The sequence below is a fragment of the Orycteropus afer genome, unplaced genomic scaffold (genome assembly GCF_000298275.1).
Source record: "Orycteropus afer afer isolate SDZICR_OR568_19922 unplaced genomic scaffold, OryAfe1.0 scaffold00385, whole genome shotgun sequence".
Classification (NCBI taxonomy): domain Eukaryota; kingdom Metazoa; phylum Chordata; class Mammalia; order Tubulidentata; family Orycteropodidae; genus Orycteropus; species Orycteropus afer.
Window position 1 is genome coordinate 406,948 of NW_006921972.1, and position 16,427 is coordinate 423,374.

A 16,427-nucleotide genomic window follows, 5' to 3' on the forward strand; every position below is an offset into this window, starting at 1 on the left:
GGGCGCGGACCCGCCACACGGGGGCGCTGCGAGCCTGGCGGAGGCGCTGCGCAACCGGCGCCTGCTCCTTGCGGGCCGCACTGGGGCCCGGGGGAGTCCGCCGCGCTTCCGACGCGACGCGACGCCGTCTGCGCCCCCCGGAGGCTGCTGCACCGCTGGGCACGCGAGTGCTCCTAGAGCCCGGGCGCGGGCTGGGAGTGGTGAAGTGGGGCTGCTGGCTCGTGTTTCCCTTTTTCCCTCATTCGGTGCGTGTTTGTTTATATGGCAGGTAATGCATGCCCAGAATAGACGGGCTACAGACCTTTACATGTACAAGGAGGACAGTGCAACGGAGCCTCCATCCTTGTCCTCCTCTCACCAGAGGAAGTGACCGTGCAGGTTTAGTGTCCGAGGCAGAAGGCTGGGGTGAGGTCAGCGGTCGTTGTGCAGATGTTTTGCCTGTGTTGTTGGTCTCGGCTGCTACTGCCCGGGAGGGAGTCACCTGTAGAGGGCGAGCCGTGTGCTGTGAGCAGAGGACTGGGGGTCCCTCACTGCACAGACGACCATGCTGAGGCCTGAGAGGTGATGGCTTCTTCGAGGCCACATTGCAGGTTTGACTGACAGTGTGATAGGTTGTGTACCGACGTGGCTGGGCTGTGATTCTCAGTGTGCCAGCAGTTGTTTCCCCATGATGAGCTCTGATGTCACGTGCTCAGCTCCATGATCACATCTGGGCTGTTCCCTCTGGAGACACAGGTGTGCACTGTTTCCACGGGTCCTTCACCCTTGGTCTCACTTTTAATATTTAAAAGCATCTAGAAGAGACTTGTCACACATTCTTGGGTCAAGTTGCTGCTGGTTTGGAAGCTGATTTTAGAGACAGGGAGGGAGCTGGACACTCTGCCACTGCTAGTAGGTAGTGAGCGAGCATACACTTCCCCGCGAACGAGCTAGCAGGCTTCTTTGTACATTAAAGTTGGACTTTTCCACCAGGTCACAATTACACGCAGCGCTGTGGCCCTGGGGTGGCCAGGCCCACGACCTTCCTTAGGCCCTCTGGATCTAAGTTGTGTTTGTGGATTCCCAGATCAACACCCCCCACAACAGAGGCCATCAACATTTCTCACTGGCTCGCTCGGTACCCACTAGCTAATGGGGGGTCCGGGCTGACTGGTTTCAAGCCCGCCAGCTTGTCCATGTGTTGCCAGGAGTCTTGGGTCCCTGGAACAAGGCTGAGGGGAGGGGTCCTGAGCTGGGGGCTGTGTAGTTGAGGTTCTGGGTTCCTGGGCTGTGGGCCATGGGGGGGGGGTCCTGGGCTCCTGGGACAGGGCTGGCAGGGTTGGGTCCTAGGTCAGGGCCATGGTGTTGGGATCTTGGGATTCTGGGCTGGAGGCTGTGGGCTTGGAGTCCTGAGCTCCCAGACCAGGGGCTGTGGGGGTGGGATCTTCAGATACTCCCTCTCCTTCTGCATTTGGGACAGTCTCTCCTTGAAGACAAGTCTCCAGCCACGGGTGCTTCCTTCAGAATTTCCTGTTGGGATGGGATCAGGGGACAAGTAGGTGGCTGTGGGCAGGTGCAGGAGAGGTCAGGGTGCTTTGTGGGTTTCTGCCCGCTGGGCGCTGGGGGCAGCAGCCACCTGGCCACGTCTGTCGCTGCCTCTCTGCTTGGATCTATCTGCCTTTGCATCTTTGCCAGGACTGAGCTGTCAAGGTGTGTGGGTCATTTCCAGACTCCATTGTGTGCACATGCTTCTCTGTCCTTGCTCCTGTGGTGTCAGTGGTAACGTCCGCCTCAGTCAACTGCCACTTCTGATCATCTGCTGGGCCTCCAGAGACCTGCTGCCCCCAGTCAGTGGCAGGAAGACGGAAGCTGGGGAGCACAGTGAGCTCTCCGGAGACCCAGAGTGCAGCACCTCAAAGTGTCCCAACCTCCTGCAGGCGTTCTGCCTTCTCAGTGAGAAAGAAAGTGGTGTTGGGTGGGGCTACTTCAAGCACACTGTGGGACCTCCTGTGATAATTAAACGAGCTAATACATAGGCCTGGCACACAGCAAGTGCTTTAACAATGGGCTTGGCACCCAGCAAATGACAAAGAAACATTTTTTGAAGGGGGGAGGTGGACAAGTGGCAGTGACCTGGTGGAGCAGGATCTATCGTGACATGTCTCATTAAAGGGCTTGAGTCTTGAAAGAAAGTCGACGGTGCCTGAGCTATTGGAGAGTCACACCTAAGCAGACCAAGGTGGCATGCCTATCTCTGCATCAGGCCCAGGGGCTGGAGACTGGGTCTCAGTGGGGCACAGGTCCTGGTGTGGGGTGAGCACTCCCATGGCTGCCATGTGCAAACCCTTGCTGGGCTCTGGGAGCTGGTGTGGTGCATGGACTGCTTGGGGAGAGGACTTGGGAGGAAGCTGAGCACAGCTGTCTCCAGTACCCGGCAGTCCGCGCCCACAGTGGCAGGGACGGGCACCCTCCCACAGCTCCAGGCAGCTCAGGTGGGGTTTGTTTTGTTTTCCTAACAGCTTTATTGAGATATTATTGGCAAACAGTAAGCCAGCAATATTTGAAGTGTGTGATTTTGATAAGTTTTGACATACGTATGCAGTCATGAAATTATTACCCAGATTAAAGTCATCCCCAAAGTTTCCTGATGCCTCTTTGTCATCCCTAAGCACCCCCTCCCACCCTGGCACCCCTACTCTGCTTCCTGTCACTCTACATCCATTTGTGTTTTGCAGTTTCTGGAATTTTTGGTGGATACTCATATAGCGGTCTGTTTTGTCTGGCTTCTTTGACTCGGTGTGGTTATTTGGAGATTTGGTCGTAGTGTGGTGCACGTCGATAGCTCCTTTTATTGCTGGCTGGCACTATTATGTGATCTACCGTGAGCTTTGGTTTGGTCCTTGGCTGATGGACACCTGGGTGGTTTCCAGTTTTCGGCTATTACAGATAACGCTGCCGTGAACATTGTGTACAAGTCTTTAAATGGACATGTACTTTCTTTTCTCGCATAAACAGAAGTGGACTGCCTGGATCCTGCGGTGAGTGTGTGCTAGCTTTTTTGGAAACTGCCAGCCTGTTTTTTGAAGTGGTTTTACTGTTTTGCGTTCCCACCATCAGTGCGAGAGAGTGAAGCCCGCCATATCCCCATTGGCACTTTGTGTGGCAGTTTTTATTGTGTGCTGTCCAGCAGGGTGTGGCAGGATGCCGGTGGTTTTAATTTGCATTTCACTATGACTAGTGATGTTGGACATCTTTCCTGTGTTGATTTTTGTCCTTATCTCTTCTTTAGTGACTTGTTCATATCTTTTGCCAATTTTTAACTGAGGCTATTTGTATTTTTGTTTTGGGTTGTAAGGATTCTTTACATGCTCTGGATGCAAACCCTTTCCCAGATGCAGGACCTGTCAGTCTGTGCTTTGGCTTTTCATTCTCTTAGTAGTATTTTTGAAAAGCAGTCATTTTTACTTTTGATGAAATCCAGTTTATCAGTTGTGTGTGTGTGTGTGTGTGTGTAGATCATGCTTTCGGTGTCCTTGCTAGGAAATCTTTGCCTAATTCAGGGTCTCAAAGGTTTTCACTTGTCATTTTAATTTTAGGTTTACATTTAATTTTTAATGTTTGCCCTTGAATTCCTTTTTTTTTTTTTTTTTAAATTGTGATTTGGGTGAAAATTTACAGAGCAAATTCATTTTCCATACAGCAGTTCTTACACATTTTCCTTTGTGATATTGATTGCAATTCCTATAATGGAATAGCTCCATTTCGAGTTAATTTTTGTTTATGGTGTGAGGCACGGATCCAAGTTCATTGCTGTTTTGCGTGTGCATGTCTAGTTGGTGTCACACCCTTTGTTGGAAAGACCATCTCTTCTCCACTGAGTTGCCTTTGCATCTTTGATGATTTCATCTTTGATGAGAATCAGCCGTCCATGTATGTGGCTCTTTGTGACTCTATCCTATTGCATTGGTTTATTGTAGACCCTCGCGTCGGTGCCCACCACACTGCCTGATTGCTGTAGCTTTGCCAGTCTTGAAATCAGGTAGTGACTGTCCTCCAATTCTGCTCTTCCTTTTCCTGCTTACCTTGGCTTTTTTAGGTCCTGTGCATTTCTGTCTGAATTTAGAATCAGTTTGTCAGTTTCTTCAACAAAGTCTGCTGGGATTTTGATGGACTATCTTGAATCTGTAGGTTAGATAGGGGAGAACTGACACATTGACAGCTGTGCAGAAAAGCATTGCTGGAACAGGCCCGAAACAGCTATCCAAAGAAAAATGTGCTCGCAAGGCTGGCCCTTTGCTGGTGTGTGGGCAATGGGATTTTGGGAGAGTTCCCCGCCATGTCTGTGGTGATGCATTGCTACCCTGACCCCAGACCTGACGCTGTGTCTCCCCTGGGCTCCTTGCGGCATCAGCTGCTCGTTGACGGCCCCACAGCCAGCAGCTGTTTTGCCTGGGGTGCGGGAGTGGGTAGACAGCTCGTCTCGGGGTGAGAGGGTGGGCATCAGTGTGCATAATGACTGCCTCCAGCCCTCACCTTGTGCCCTGGACCTTTGGCCTGCATCCATGCTATAGCCCCTGGGTGGCCTGTCCCCTCTACCAGGGCTGGTCTTCCCACCACAGGCTCCTCCCTCCCAGGTGTGCCCCAGAACCTTCTGGGACCCTCGTTTAATTTACTGATTTGGGTGAGCTCTACAGAAAGCGTCTGTGAAGCACACGATGCCATTACTCCAGCCACTAACTCTGGATTCCGTATTTCCGAGTTGACCTGCTCACTCAGATTTGTCTGTCACCTGGAAAGCAGTACTTGAGGTGTGGTCACCATTATTTGCAGATGCACCTAGAGCAGTGAAAACCTGAGTTACCCACCACACAGGTTTCCAGCTGAGATAGGACAAGGTGCTACATTTCCATGGGACTGCCGTGAATAATGAGAGTCGGGTGTAGCTAGTGATAAGGACTAGGTTCGTTTATCCACCCGGACTCCAAGCCGACCTCTTAGTCCTCAAGGCCGTCCTAGGAGTTGGGGGCTAGCACTTCCTTCTCCATTGCAGACTCAGGATGCAGGCTGGCAAGGCTGGCCCTTTGCTGTGTGCGGGCACTTGGGAGAGTTCCCAGGATGCCTTGATCCGAATGGATGTTGAACCACCTTCTCAGAAGCACGGTGACATAGATGAAGGATTCATTTGGCTCCTTCGCTTTGGACTGGGGGCTGTTGCTCTGGGGGGCTTCCCTGGTGACAGAGGGACTCAGAGTCTTCTGCTCCCAGAGTGGATCTTGGCCTCTCCTTGTGTTTGTGTTCATTTGTGGACACTACTCTTCCCTGCTGCTCTCTGACAGCCTGGTGGTGGTCAGCATGCTCACGGGCTGTGTAGAGTGTGTTACTAAGCTCCTGTGATGGTCTGGTGGTGGTCAACGTGTGCACGGGCTGTGTAGAGTGTTTCTAAGCTCCTGTGATGGTAACCATGTGCACAGGCTGTGTAGAATGTGTTACTAAGCTCTATGATGGTCTGGCAGTGGACAGTGTGTGCATAGGCTGTGTAGAATGTGTTACTAAGCTCCTGTGATGCTCTGGTGGTGGTCAGTGTGTGCACAGGCTGTGTAGACTGTGTTACTAAGCTCCTGTGATGGTCTGGTGGTGGTCAGCGTGTGCATGGGCTGTGTAGAGTGTGTTACTATGCTCTGTGATGGTCTGACGGTGGTCAGCATGTCCACGGGCTGTGTAGAATATGTTACTAAGCTCCTGTGATGGTCTGTTGATAGTCAGCATATATATGGACTGTGTAGAGTGTGTTACTAAGCTCCTGTGATGGTCTGGTGATGGTCACTGTGTGCATGGGCTGGGTAGAGTGTTTTACTAAGCTCCCCAGGGCCTGTGATGGAGGAAGACTTATTGCTTTTACTTCTCTAATGAGGCATGGGACTAGCTGGCATAAGCTGGCAGGCTGACATGGAGTTGGACAATGATTCACTTGCTAAAGGCCATACAAAAACCAAACTCACTGCCGTTGAGTCAACTCAACTCACAGTGACCCCTCCTTGGTTTTCTGAGATGGTGTCTCTACAGAAGTAGATTGCCCAACCTTCCTTCTGAGGAGTGGTTATTGGGTTTCAACTGCCAGCCTTCTGGTTAGCAGTCAGATGCCCTAGGTACTACGCTACCAGAGCTCCCTGTTAAGGGCCATGGACAGGGACAAATGGCTATACTGGGAGATGAAGAATGTGACACTAAGCCATCAGTGTGCCATCACCATGGAAACATGCTGGACCATCAACAACCTCTCATCCCTCTTTACCTCCACACACGTTTGCCTTCCTCCCTCCTCTCAGACATGCAATAATGTAGTTATATGTGTATGAGGGCTGGTTTCCTTTAGTGAGTCACTGGCCTGTCATCTTGATGCTGTCCCTGGTGCTGACACATTTTTATTGCTCCTGAGAGAGAGAGAGAGGCTGCTTCCTGTGATAGACAGGGACCATCTGGGATAGACCGCTGATTATGCTATTTTCCTTCCTGTTGACCCAGCTCAGGTCTCACCTCCTTCCAGGCGGAATAATCTTGCCCCTTCCTGCCTTCCTGGTGAACTTTTGCCCTTCTCTCTAAGTACAGCTGCTTATCTGCCTGTGCTGGTTGTCCTTGCCAGTCATGGAGCTTGTAAGCTACTGGCCTCTGACACAAAGTGCTTCTGTACATGGGAGTGTTTGCCAAGTCAGTGTGGAGTCCCTTTATTCCTGAGTCTGGCTTCTGCTAGTACACACGCACACACACACACACACACAGATGCACTCACACATACATACAGATGCACTAACCCCCCCCCACACACACTGCATACACACACATACATTCCATACCACACGTAAAGATGTACTCATACACACAGTACACACAGATGCACTCACATACTACACTACACACACAGATGCATTCACATATATACCACCCTACACACTCACACATACCACACTGCACACACAGATGTACTCACTACACACACATCACACTACACACAGGTGTATTTTCTCTCTCACACACACACTGATACTACTTGGTGAAAATATGATTATTTGGAGAAAACCTTTATTTATTTATTTATTCAAAACTTTTATTTGGTTCCACCTATTTTTTTTTCCCTAGCTATATAACTGTGACCGAATTACGTGATTTTTTGTTTCTAAGTTTCCCATTTCATGAAGAGATAATGATGGAATCTAATTGGGTTCTTTTTGTTACTGATATTTTCCATATAGTTTAGAGATTAGACCCTTACTGGATTTGCATAGATTTTTTCCTGAGTCTGTAGGTTGTCTTTTTACTCTTTTGATAGTCTTTTGATGAGCACAATGTTAGGGTGCCATAGACACTGGAAGCAGGCAACACCCTGGAGGAAACTTTCGACTGGTGGAATGGTCGTAGCAGGTCTCATCGTGGGGGAGATTACATTATATGAGATCTCTTCAGGGACGTAACTCCATCATAAGTGCTACACCACTGAGAATCAGGGCCCAGCCCAGCTGCCACACAACCAGACCTGTCACAGCTGTGGATCCCGATTCCTTTTTCTGCGAGTAGATTTCACTTTATTATTGAGTCTGTTTGTTATCTCTTGAATGGACTTTGACTTCTTGTCCAAAGTCAGTTGGCCATAGTGGATGGATCTGTTTCTGGGTTCTCAGTTCTGTTCCACGGCTGCGTGTGTCTCTTGCTGACCTGATACAGTGGCTGTGTAGCAGGCTGGGTATCGGGAGTGTGAGACTTACTCTGTTCTTGTTCTTCAGTATTGCTTTCACTATTTGGGCTCTCATGATAGAGTCTTTGTCATTGGACTGGAGGTATTAGGGGAGTTTTCACTTTTAAAAGGTAGAATCGTATCTCTTGCTCTAGTTAGTACTTAGTGACAGTTAACTACTCTTTTCAAACATTGTGTGTCAGGCCATCTGAAGGTGCTGCTCCACCTGGTTGAGAGAGGTAGTGTCTATGCTGGAAGGAGCTGGAACCTGGCTGGGTGGGTAGAGCCAGGATTGGACCTCAGTCCAAGACTCCATGGAGCCTGGGCCTGTCCTTTGGTCCACTGGTGGTGCTAGTGCCCTGGGGGAGCTCCTTTGGTCATTGGTGGTGCTAGTGCCCTGGGGGAGCTCCTTTGGTCATTGGTGGTGCTAGTGCCCTGGGGGAGCTCCTTTGGTCATTGGTGGTGCTAGTGCCCTGGGGGAGCTCCAGGAACAGGCGGGTCTTTAGCAGCCTGGATGGAAGTTCAGCCCCTTCTTGTCTGCGGCTCCTGCAGCCCTCGCTGGGCCTTCACCCTCACTGATGGGGTTCTGCTGAGGTGGATGTGCTCCTGAGGACGGTCTGTGTCCATGGTGTGGGCACCTGGCCATCAAGACTGGACCTGAGCAAGTTCCTTGTTACATGGGAGTGACATCAGGCCTCTGGGGTTTGTGTCTGCGATACCCTTCCCTCAGGCAGGCACTTTGGGAGGAAAGCAATAGGTAGAGGGAAGAATGACATTATCCAGAGTGGCTCTGAGCCTCTGGTGACAGCAGTCCGCTGTGACATGTCTCATGGAACCAAGCTTCCTCCACACATTGATGTTGTCTTTTCTGCTTCGTCTTCCTGTTAATCATTTGTCAATTTCCTCCCTGCTGGAGAAGCTGGCAGTTAGAATTGACTTCAGACCTAGTTTCTCAAATGCCAACTGGACACTGCTCCCCCCTGCCATGGCCCACGTCCCTCCCAGGCCTTCCACCTGATGTCTTGTGTCCGTCTTAGATGTCCACCTTCACCATGTTCCACGTCTCTTAGACACTATCCCCCATGTCCTGTGTCCCTCCCAGACTCCCCAAATCTCATAGCTCTCCCAGGCACTCCCCACCACTTCCTGTGTCCTTGGGCTCCCCACGTCCTGTGTCACTCCCAGACCCCCCACAATGTCCATGTCCCTGTCATACCCTGCCTCCCACATCCCATGTCCCTCCTCGATCCCCCAAGTCCCACGTCCCTCCAAACACTGCCCCCTGCTACTTGTATCCCTCTCGGACTCTGCTTACCCCCAATCCCTCATCCCTCCTGCCTCAGCATGCCCACAGCCCCTCTGGCTGCACTCTCTCTGTTGTTCTGGTGTGAGGGGACTGTCCCAGACTTGAGGTTCCTGTCCTGCCACCTCCCTCACATGACATCTGTGTGTGACTGGTTTTCTGTGTACCTGGCCCCTGTACATGCCTTGGGCTCTGGGTCCCCAGGCTGACCTCTGTGTTGCAGCTGGGATCACCTTTGTGAGGCACACGGCCACTGCCTGCCATGTCTGTGGTGATGCATTGCTACCCTGACCCCAGACCTGACGCTGTGTCTCCCCTGGGCTCCTTGCGGCATCAGCTGCTCGTTGACGGCCCCACAGCCAGCAGCTGTTTTGCCTGGGGTGCGGGAGTGGGTAGACGGCTCGTCTCGGGGTGAGAGGGTGGGCATCAGTGTGCATAATGACTGCCTCCAGCCCTCACCTTGTGCCCTGGACCTTTGGCCTGCATCCATGCTATAGCCCCTGGGTGGCCTGTCCCCTCTACCAGGGCTGGTCTTCCCACCACAGGCTCCTCCCTCCCAGGTGTGCCCCAGAACCTTCTGGGACCCTCGTTTAATTTACTGATTTGGGTGAGCTCTACAGAAAGCGTCTGTGAAGCACACGATGCCATTACTCCAGCCACTAAGTCTGGATTCCGTATTTCCGAGTTGACCTGCTCACTCAGATTTATCTGTCACCTGGAAAGCAGTACTTGAGGTGTGGTCACCATTATTTGCAGATGCATCTAGAGCAGTGAAAACCTGAGTTACCCACCACACAGGTTTCCAGCTGAGATAGGACAAGGTGCTCCGTTTCCATGGGACTGCCGTAAATAATGAGAGTCGCGTGTAGCTAGTGATAAAGACTATGTACGTTTATCCACCCGGACTCCAAGCCGACCTCTTAGTCCTCAAGGCCGTCCTAGGAGTTGGGGGCTAGCACTTCCTTCTCCATTGCAGACTCAGGATGCAGGGTGGCTCGATCAAGGCCAGTGGTTCCGAGGTGGGGAGTGGCTTTCAGCGGGCCTGTGGGCCTCCTGTACTGCTCAGGTTGGCGCCCGTGAGCTGGGTCACGCTGTGTTGAGCCTGTCCAGACCACACTCACACTTTTCCTCCTGCCCTAGACTTTGACCCACAACACTTCTGGCACTGGAGCAGCTTTGCGGACTACGTGCAGTGCGTGCTGGCCTTCTCGGGCGTGGCAGGCTACATCACTTACCTGTGCCTCGATTCTGCCCTCTTCGTGGAGACGTTGGGCTTCCTGGCTGTGTTCACCGAGGCCATGCTGGGTGTGCCGCAGCTCTGCCGTAACCACCGCCATCGATCTACCGAGGGGATGAGGTAGGGTGGGGTGGCCACTGGTCAAGTAAGGGGACGAGGTAGGACGGGACAGCCACCTGTCCACCAAGGGAACGAGTTAGGGCGGGGTGGCCACCAGTCCACCGAGGGGACGAGGTAGGGCAGGGCAGCCACTGGTCCACTGAGGGGACGAGTTAGGGCAGGCTGGCCACTTGTCCACCGAGGGGATGAGGGAGGGCAGGACAGCCACCGGTCCACTGAGGGGATGAGGTAGGGTGGCCATCAGTCCACCGAGGGGACGAGGTAGGGCGGCCACCAGTCCACCAAGGGGACGAGGTAGGGTGGTGCCCAAATGCAGAGCCACACCTGGCACCTTCAGCTCTGTTTCCAAGCTTGCTGAGGTGTTTGCTGCAGGTGTGTCTGCCCTCCGGCTGATGAGCAGACACACTAGGGTGACAGGCTTCATCCTGTGGGCTGTGGCCCTCATATGTGCAGGTAACAGCTGCTGCCCCTTTGAGCAGCTCCTTAGGGTGGTGGAGGGTGAGGCTGTGGAGTGGAGGGTGGGGTGACTGGTTGTGCAGACCGGTGTCCCCGGACAGGGGCGGGGTGCTGAGAGCAGGTGGAGCTGAGCCAGAGGGGGTGACTAGCCTGTACACACTGGTCCCCAGACAGGGGTGAGGTGTGGGGAGCAGGGCCACCTTCCCTATCCTCAGTGACCTTCAGTGCAGAGTACTGAGGCCAGACAGACCCCAGGGCTTCATTGTGGAGCCACCAGCCCCGCCATGCTCTAATCGGTCTTACTGGATGTGCCCTTCACTCACTGCATGAGCCCTTGCATCCGAGCCGTCTCCCTAGAACCTGGTGTAGTGTTTGAAGCTACACAGGCTCAGCCAATGTTTATGGATCAAAGGAAAGAAGGGCGAGATGGGAAGTGCCAGGGACGCTTGTCTGTGGGGGGATCTGCCAGTGCAGGCAACTGGCCAATCGTTTACTCCTTGGGCTGTCTGGTGCTTCATAGCTCAGGCTGGGGGCCCATCCTGGGGAGTGGTCAGTCTGGTGTGGAAGGCGTCAAAGCAGAGCCTCTCCCTATGGTGGCTTTCTGGCCACTGGAGGCCCACGTCGCACCACAGAACAGCTGTGGGTACTGGTATCTCTCGCAGGTGACACTGTGATGAGGAGCAGGCAGTAGGGCCTTGGGAACATCTGCCTTTGGAGCAAGGGGTGATGGTTGGCAATGTGGCCAACTGGGGGTCAGATCCCTCAGACCCCTCCTGACCTCAGCTGCTCTCCTCCCCCTCTTCTGGGCGGGCTAGCTGAGACCAGGGAGAGGCCTAGGGAACAGCTGTGACGAGGCCCAGAGCTCCCAGATGGTTACTCTTGGCCCTCACCTGGGAACATTGGTTCGTCATTCACTTTCTGAAGGACCCTCCTTTAGCATTTGTGGCAGGTGCTGCCAGGGACCTGGGCTTCTCTGTCCTCATTGGGGGTGTCTGGTAGTTACAGGCCCTGTGGGCTTTGGTGAGAGGCCGGGAAGAGGCCTTGTCCACACCGTGCATGACCCCCAGGCTTCCTGTGGAATGTGGACTATGCAGTCACTTTTATGGTGTCTCTATTTCAGTGATTTGAGTTCCTGTCCAGTGGCCTTCCACAAGCTCCTGGAACCTGGGGGTCTCCTTGTTCCCAAAGCCCCCCTGCATGGTGCTATGGGGCCTGGCTTGGGTTCAACTGGAGGAAGGTCTGTCAGCCTGTGGCCTCTGGGAGTCCCATGTCACTGGGCCAGCACACTGTGCAGTGGGGGACCTGTGTTGTTGGGCCACATCCTGGAAATGGCCCCTGGCCCCCAAGTTGCTGGTGTGTCCTCTGGACATGGCTCAGGCCCCCTGCTGTGTGCTCTGCCATACTCCTCGTTCCCTCGTGCCCCCCAACCCTGTGTTGGAGTGGGGTGAGCCCCAGGCTCTCCCTGAGCCACTGCCAAGTGCTACTTGTGGGCTGCAGTGGCACCTGCCCCGTTAGCAAATGCCTGTTGGATTAGTCTGATTCAGGAGGCCTGTGGGAGATGTGGAAGTGCCTTTGCACCCCAGCCTAAGTTGGAGGGTCACATTGCCACCGGATCAGGTGGACACAGGATTCTTGAACCATTGTTGTCATTTCCACGTGTGAGTCTGATAAAGTGTACATGTTTCCGGGTGTACAATTGTGTGTTTAAAATGTGTGCACACATGCCTGAGTGCATAAGTGCACATAAATCAGGGTTGCAGTGGGCATGGTCTTCCAAGCCTGAGGAAGGACTGCATGAGGTTTTTTCCCATTTTCCCTGAGCTCGGAGAGGTACATATGCCTCCTAGAATATGCCCAGCACTACTGGCCTCGGTTCTGCTTTGAGGAGATCAGTAGGATGTTGAAGATGACATCAGGGACCAGAGTCATAAGAATATGAAGGGACCTGTGAATGTCCTGTTTACTTAGATTGTGACTTGGTGGGCTCACGTCAGGCCTCCTCTTGGAAAGTCCTGTCGCATAAGTTTGTTTAAAGGATGTGCGCACACATGTGCATGCATATGCATCACACGCACGTGCATATGGATGCACATGATCACACACATACACACACACATCTACCTGCACATGCATGAACACGGCCCATTCACACATATATGGACACATGAACACATTCACATGTATGCACTTGTTTGCACGTATATGTATATGCACAGAGCACACACAATACAGCACATGCATGCATGTGAATACCTGAGCACACACACACACACACACCTGTGCGCACATGTCTGCACATACAGCACACTCACACATACATGGACATGGGATCACACACACATACACACCCATCTGCACATGTGTGCACATACAGCAAGCACACTCACATGTATATGGACACATGAGCACACACACATGCATATCTCTCTGCACATACAACACACTCACATGTATATGGACCTGTGAGCACGTACACATGCACACCTGTCTTCACACGTATGTACATACAGCACACTCGTATGTTTTGGACATGGGAGCACACACATGCACGCCTGTCTGCACATGCACACACACAAGTTTTCTGCCTCAAGGTAGAGGCTTTCGTAGTGGCCAGAGAGATTTTGAACTATGATCCCTTTTGACATATATTAAGTGGTTGTTGCTTCTGAACAGGTAAAAAATGATGAAGCTTTTGAGGAAACTATTTTGAAATAACTGATTAGTGCAACAACATGCAAAAGCTAATTTCATAAGAGTGTTTGCAGTCTTCTTCCTCCACTTTTTCTAGGCTGGGAGGCTATTTCCTAACAAGCAATTATTGGAGAGCCAGGTGTATGTGTGAAATATTATGAGGGAGCCCACCATGGAGAAATTATCCACCCTGGAGCAGATTATTATTAAGGAACGTTTGGGAAGCCACAGAGCCATGGCCCTGGCTGTGTTCCAGAGTGGCTATAGGAGGGGAACAAAGGGAGGCTGCCCCCATCACAGGTTCAGTGGGTTTGACCCCACTGCTGCCCACTCCCTTTTCCCCTCTGCATCCACGTCTACCCTGTCTGTGCCCGGCACCTGGCACCCTGCACACCCATATGTACCCCACTCCCCTCACCCAGTTCCATCTTGCCCTTCACCCTGTGCTTGCAAAATTAAGCCAGAGCCCAGCCAACTTCTCCAGTGTAGTGACAATTTTCTATTTCACAATTGCCTTTTGTTATCTAGGGAGAAGATAAATGTGGCTTTGGTGGGCTTTTTTTTATTATTTGGTTTCCTAGTAAGGGTTAGTGTCCTAATCCTCTAGGGCTTAAAAAAAAAAAAAAAAAACAGGCTCACTGCTGTCAAGTTGATTCTGACTCAGGGTGACCCCTCCTTGGGTTTCCGAGGTAGTATCACTATGGAAGTAGATTGCCCAATCTTTCTTCCAAGGATTGGCTGGTGGGTTTGAACCACCAGCCTTCTGGTTAGCAGTCAAGTGCTTCTGGTTAGCAGTAAAATGACTTAGGCACTATGTCACCAGAGCTCCCTAAGGCTTCTCTAGGGCTACTATAATAGAAATACCACAAGTGGACAGCTTCAACAAAACAGAAATTTATACTCTTACAGTTTAGGAGGCTAGAAGTCTGAGTTCAGAGTGCCAGCTCTGTGGGCTGGGGGCAGACCCCTTGCTCTTGAGCCTCAGTTCTGTGTTTTGGTCAAGGCCCACTGGGGCAAGCTGGAGGCTTCTCCTGACTCATGCAGCTGCTGGCTGCTGAGGCTGATGAATCCAAGATCAGCAGGTAAGATGGCAGGTTGTTGCCTCACAGGCTACAAAGGTAACAATCCTGAGACTGGCAGGCCACGTGGTAGGCCACTGGTTCAAGTCCTGGAACTGGAGATGAAGACTCACAAACTGAATGCAGGACCCTTTCCATGTATACTGGAAGCAGGCCACACCCCAAAGACAACTCCCTTCAGCTGCTCCCAGCAGATTCCACCATGGAGGTGATTACACCACGTCCAGTCCCATCATGGAGAATAACACATCGAGATGCCAGCCACTCAGACTCACAGCCCAGCCAAGCTGACAGATAGCCTGAACTACCACAGTTAGAGTAACAGCATTAGAGTTAAACCACTCACACGCTTACTCATCAAGTCAGCTGAAATAGAAATGGTTATTTTTAAAATATCTATGTGGAATTTTCCATTTATTTCTATTTCATCTCATCTGTTGATGTGTTTTAGGCCAATGATCTAGCTGGTTAGGTCCTGATTCTGTCATTCATTAATCCTAACCGATTTCTGTCCAGTAAGAAAATTACTGTTTTACATTAAAAACAATTTTAATATTTAAGTCTATAAGATTGACCATCGAAGTTACAGACACTTCTGAGCAAAACAATTTATCTAGGATAGAGGTTCTGGGGTCAAAGCTATTTTTTTTCCAAAGCTATTTTCATAATACTGTAAGATGTTTTCTTACGAGTGGGTGAGGAGTTTTCCAGAGGCTAATGACGTGGTGATGTCACCACTCTGATGGCTAATGTCCTGTGTGTCTCCATGTTACTGTGTTTGAATTTCTAATACAGTAAATGTCACTAGATATAACCCACATAACAAAAGTTCTCTGGAGTCCTCAGTCTTGGAGAGTGTAAAGAGGTTCTGAGGCCAAAAGCTTGAGAACCACTGGTTTAGAACAAAAACTAATTTCAATATAAATTAGAAATTATGATCATTTTAGACAGCTAGCCATCAACTTACTCTAAAACCTAGAAGTTACTTGTCATCCCTATTGCCCTGTTCTGCTAAAGGAAGCTTTTTATTAGATTCACCATCAAGTCACAGGACACATACCCCAAAGTTTAGTTTAACTGAATTAGTTGTGCACATTCAATGTTGCATGTGAAATCACTTTTGTGGTCAAGAGATTTAAGAGTCATTTTAATAATCTTTAAATAATCATATTGATTTTTAATCTCTATCTTATCCCTATCATATATTTTTGAGTTTTCATCTTTCTTTGGATAGAGTTTTTTTTTTTTTTTTTTTGCTTCTCACTATGGGTGTGTTCTGTGAAAAAAAAAAATTAAAAAGTAAAAGTTTAGGGTTATGAATTCAGGTTGTAGCAGCATCAGAACCTGTCTAACTGCAGGGGGATGATGAAAAATCACCATCAGCCCAAAGCTGATCCCTACGAGGTGGAGGTTGAAGGTCAGACATACTTACACTCTGCAACCTTTTTACCAGTTCTGATACCAGCTGTCCTCCCACCCCCCAGGGCACTCTGCTTCTTCTGGGCTTGATAATTCATTGCAGTGGCTACACAGAACTCACAAAACATACAGTTAAATGGTTTATTAAGAAAACAACAAGGTACAACTCGGGATCAGGATCAACAGGGTACGCCTCAGGACCAGGATCAACGGGGTGCAGCTCGGGACCAGGGTCAGCGGGGTGCAGCTCGGGACCAGGGTCAACGGGGTGCAGCTCAGGACCCGGATCAACGGGGTGCAGCTCGGGACCAGGGCCAACGGGGTGCAGCTCGGGACCCGGATCAACGGGGTGCAGCTCGGGACCCGGATCAACGGGGTGCAGCTCGGGACCAGGGCCAACGGGGTGCAGCTCGGGAC

General features: G+C 51.2%; 1 protein-coding gene across 1 annotated transcript in view; it reads left to right on the forward strand.

The window, feature by feature from the left end:
* SLC66A2 (solute carrier family 66 member 2) overlaps positions 1-16,427 on the forward strand; it is a 51,190-nt gene that overhangs the window by 26,766 nt on the left and 7,997 nt on the right. The window contains exon 5 of the mRNA XM_007953300.1: positions 10,149-10,365. Within this exon, the coding sequence (XP_007951491.1) occupies positions 10,149-10,365 (217 nt within the window). The remainder of the gene's footprint in view (positions 1-10,148; positions 10,366-16,427) is intronic.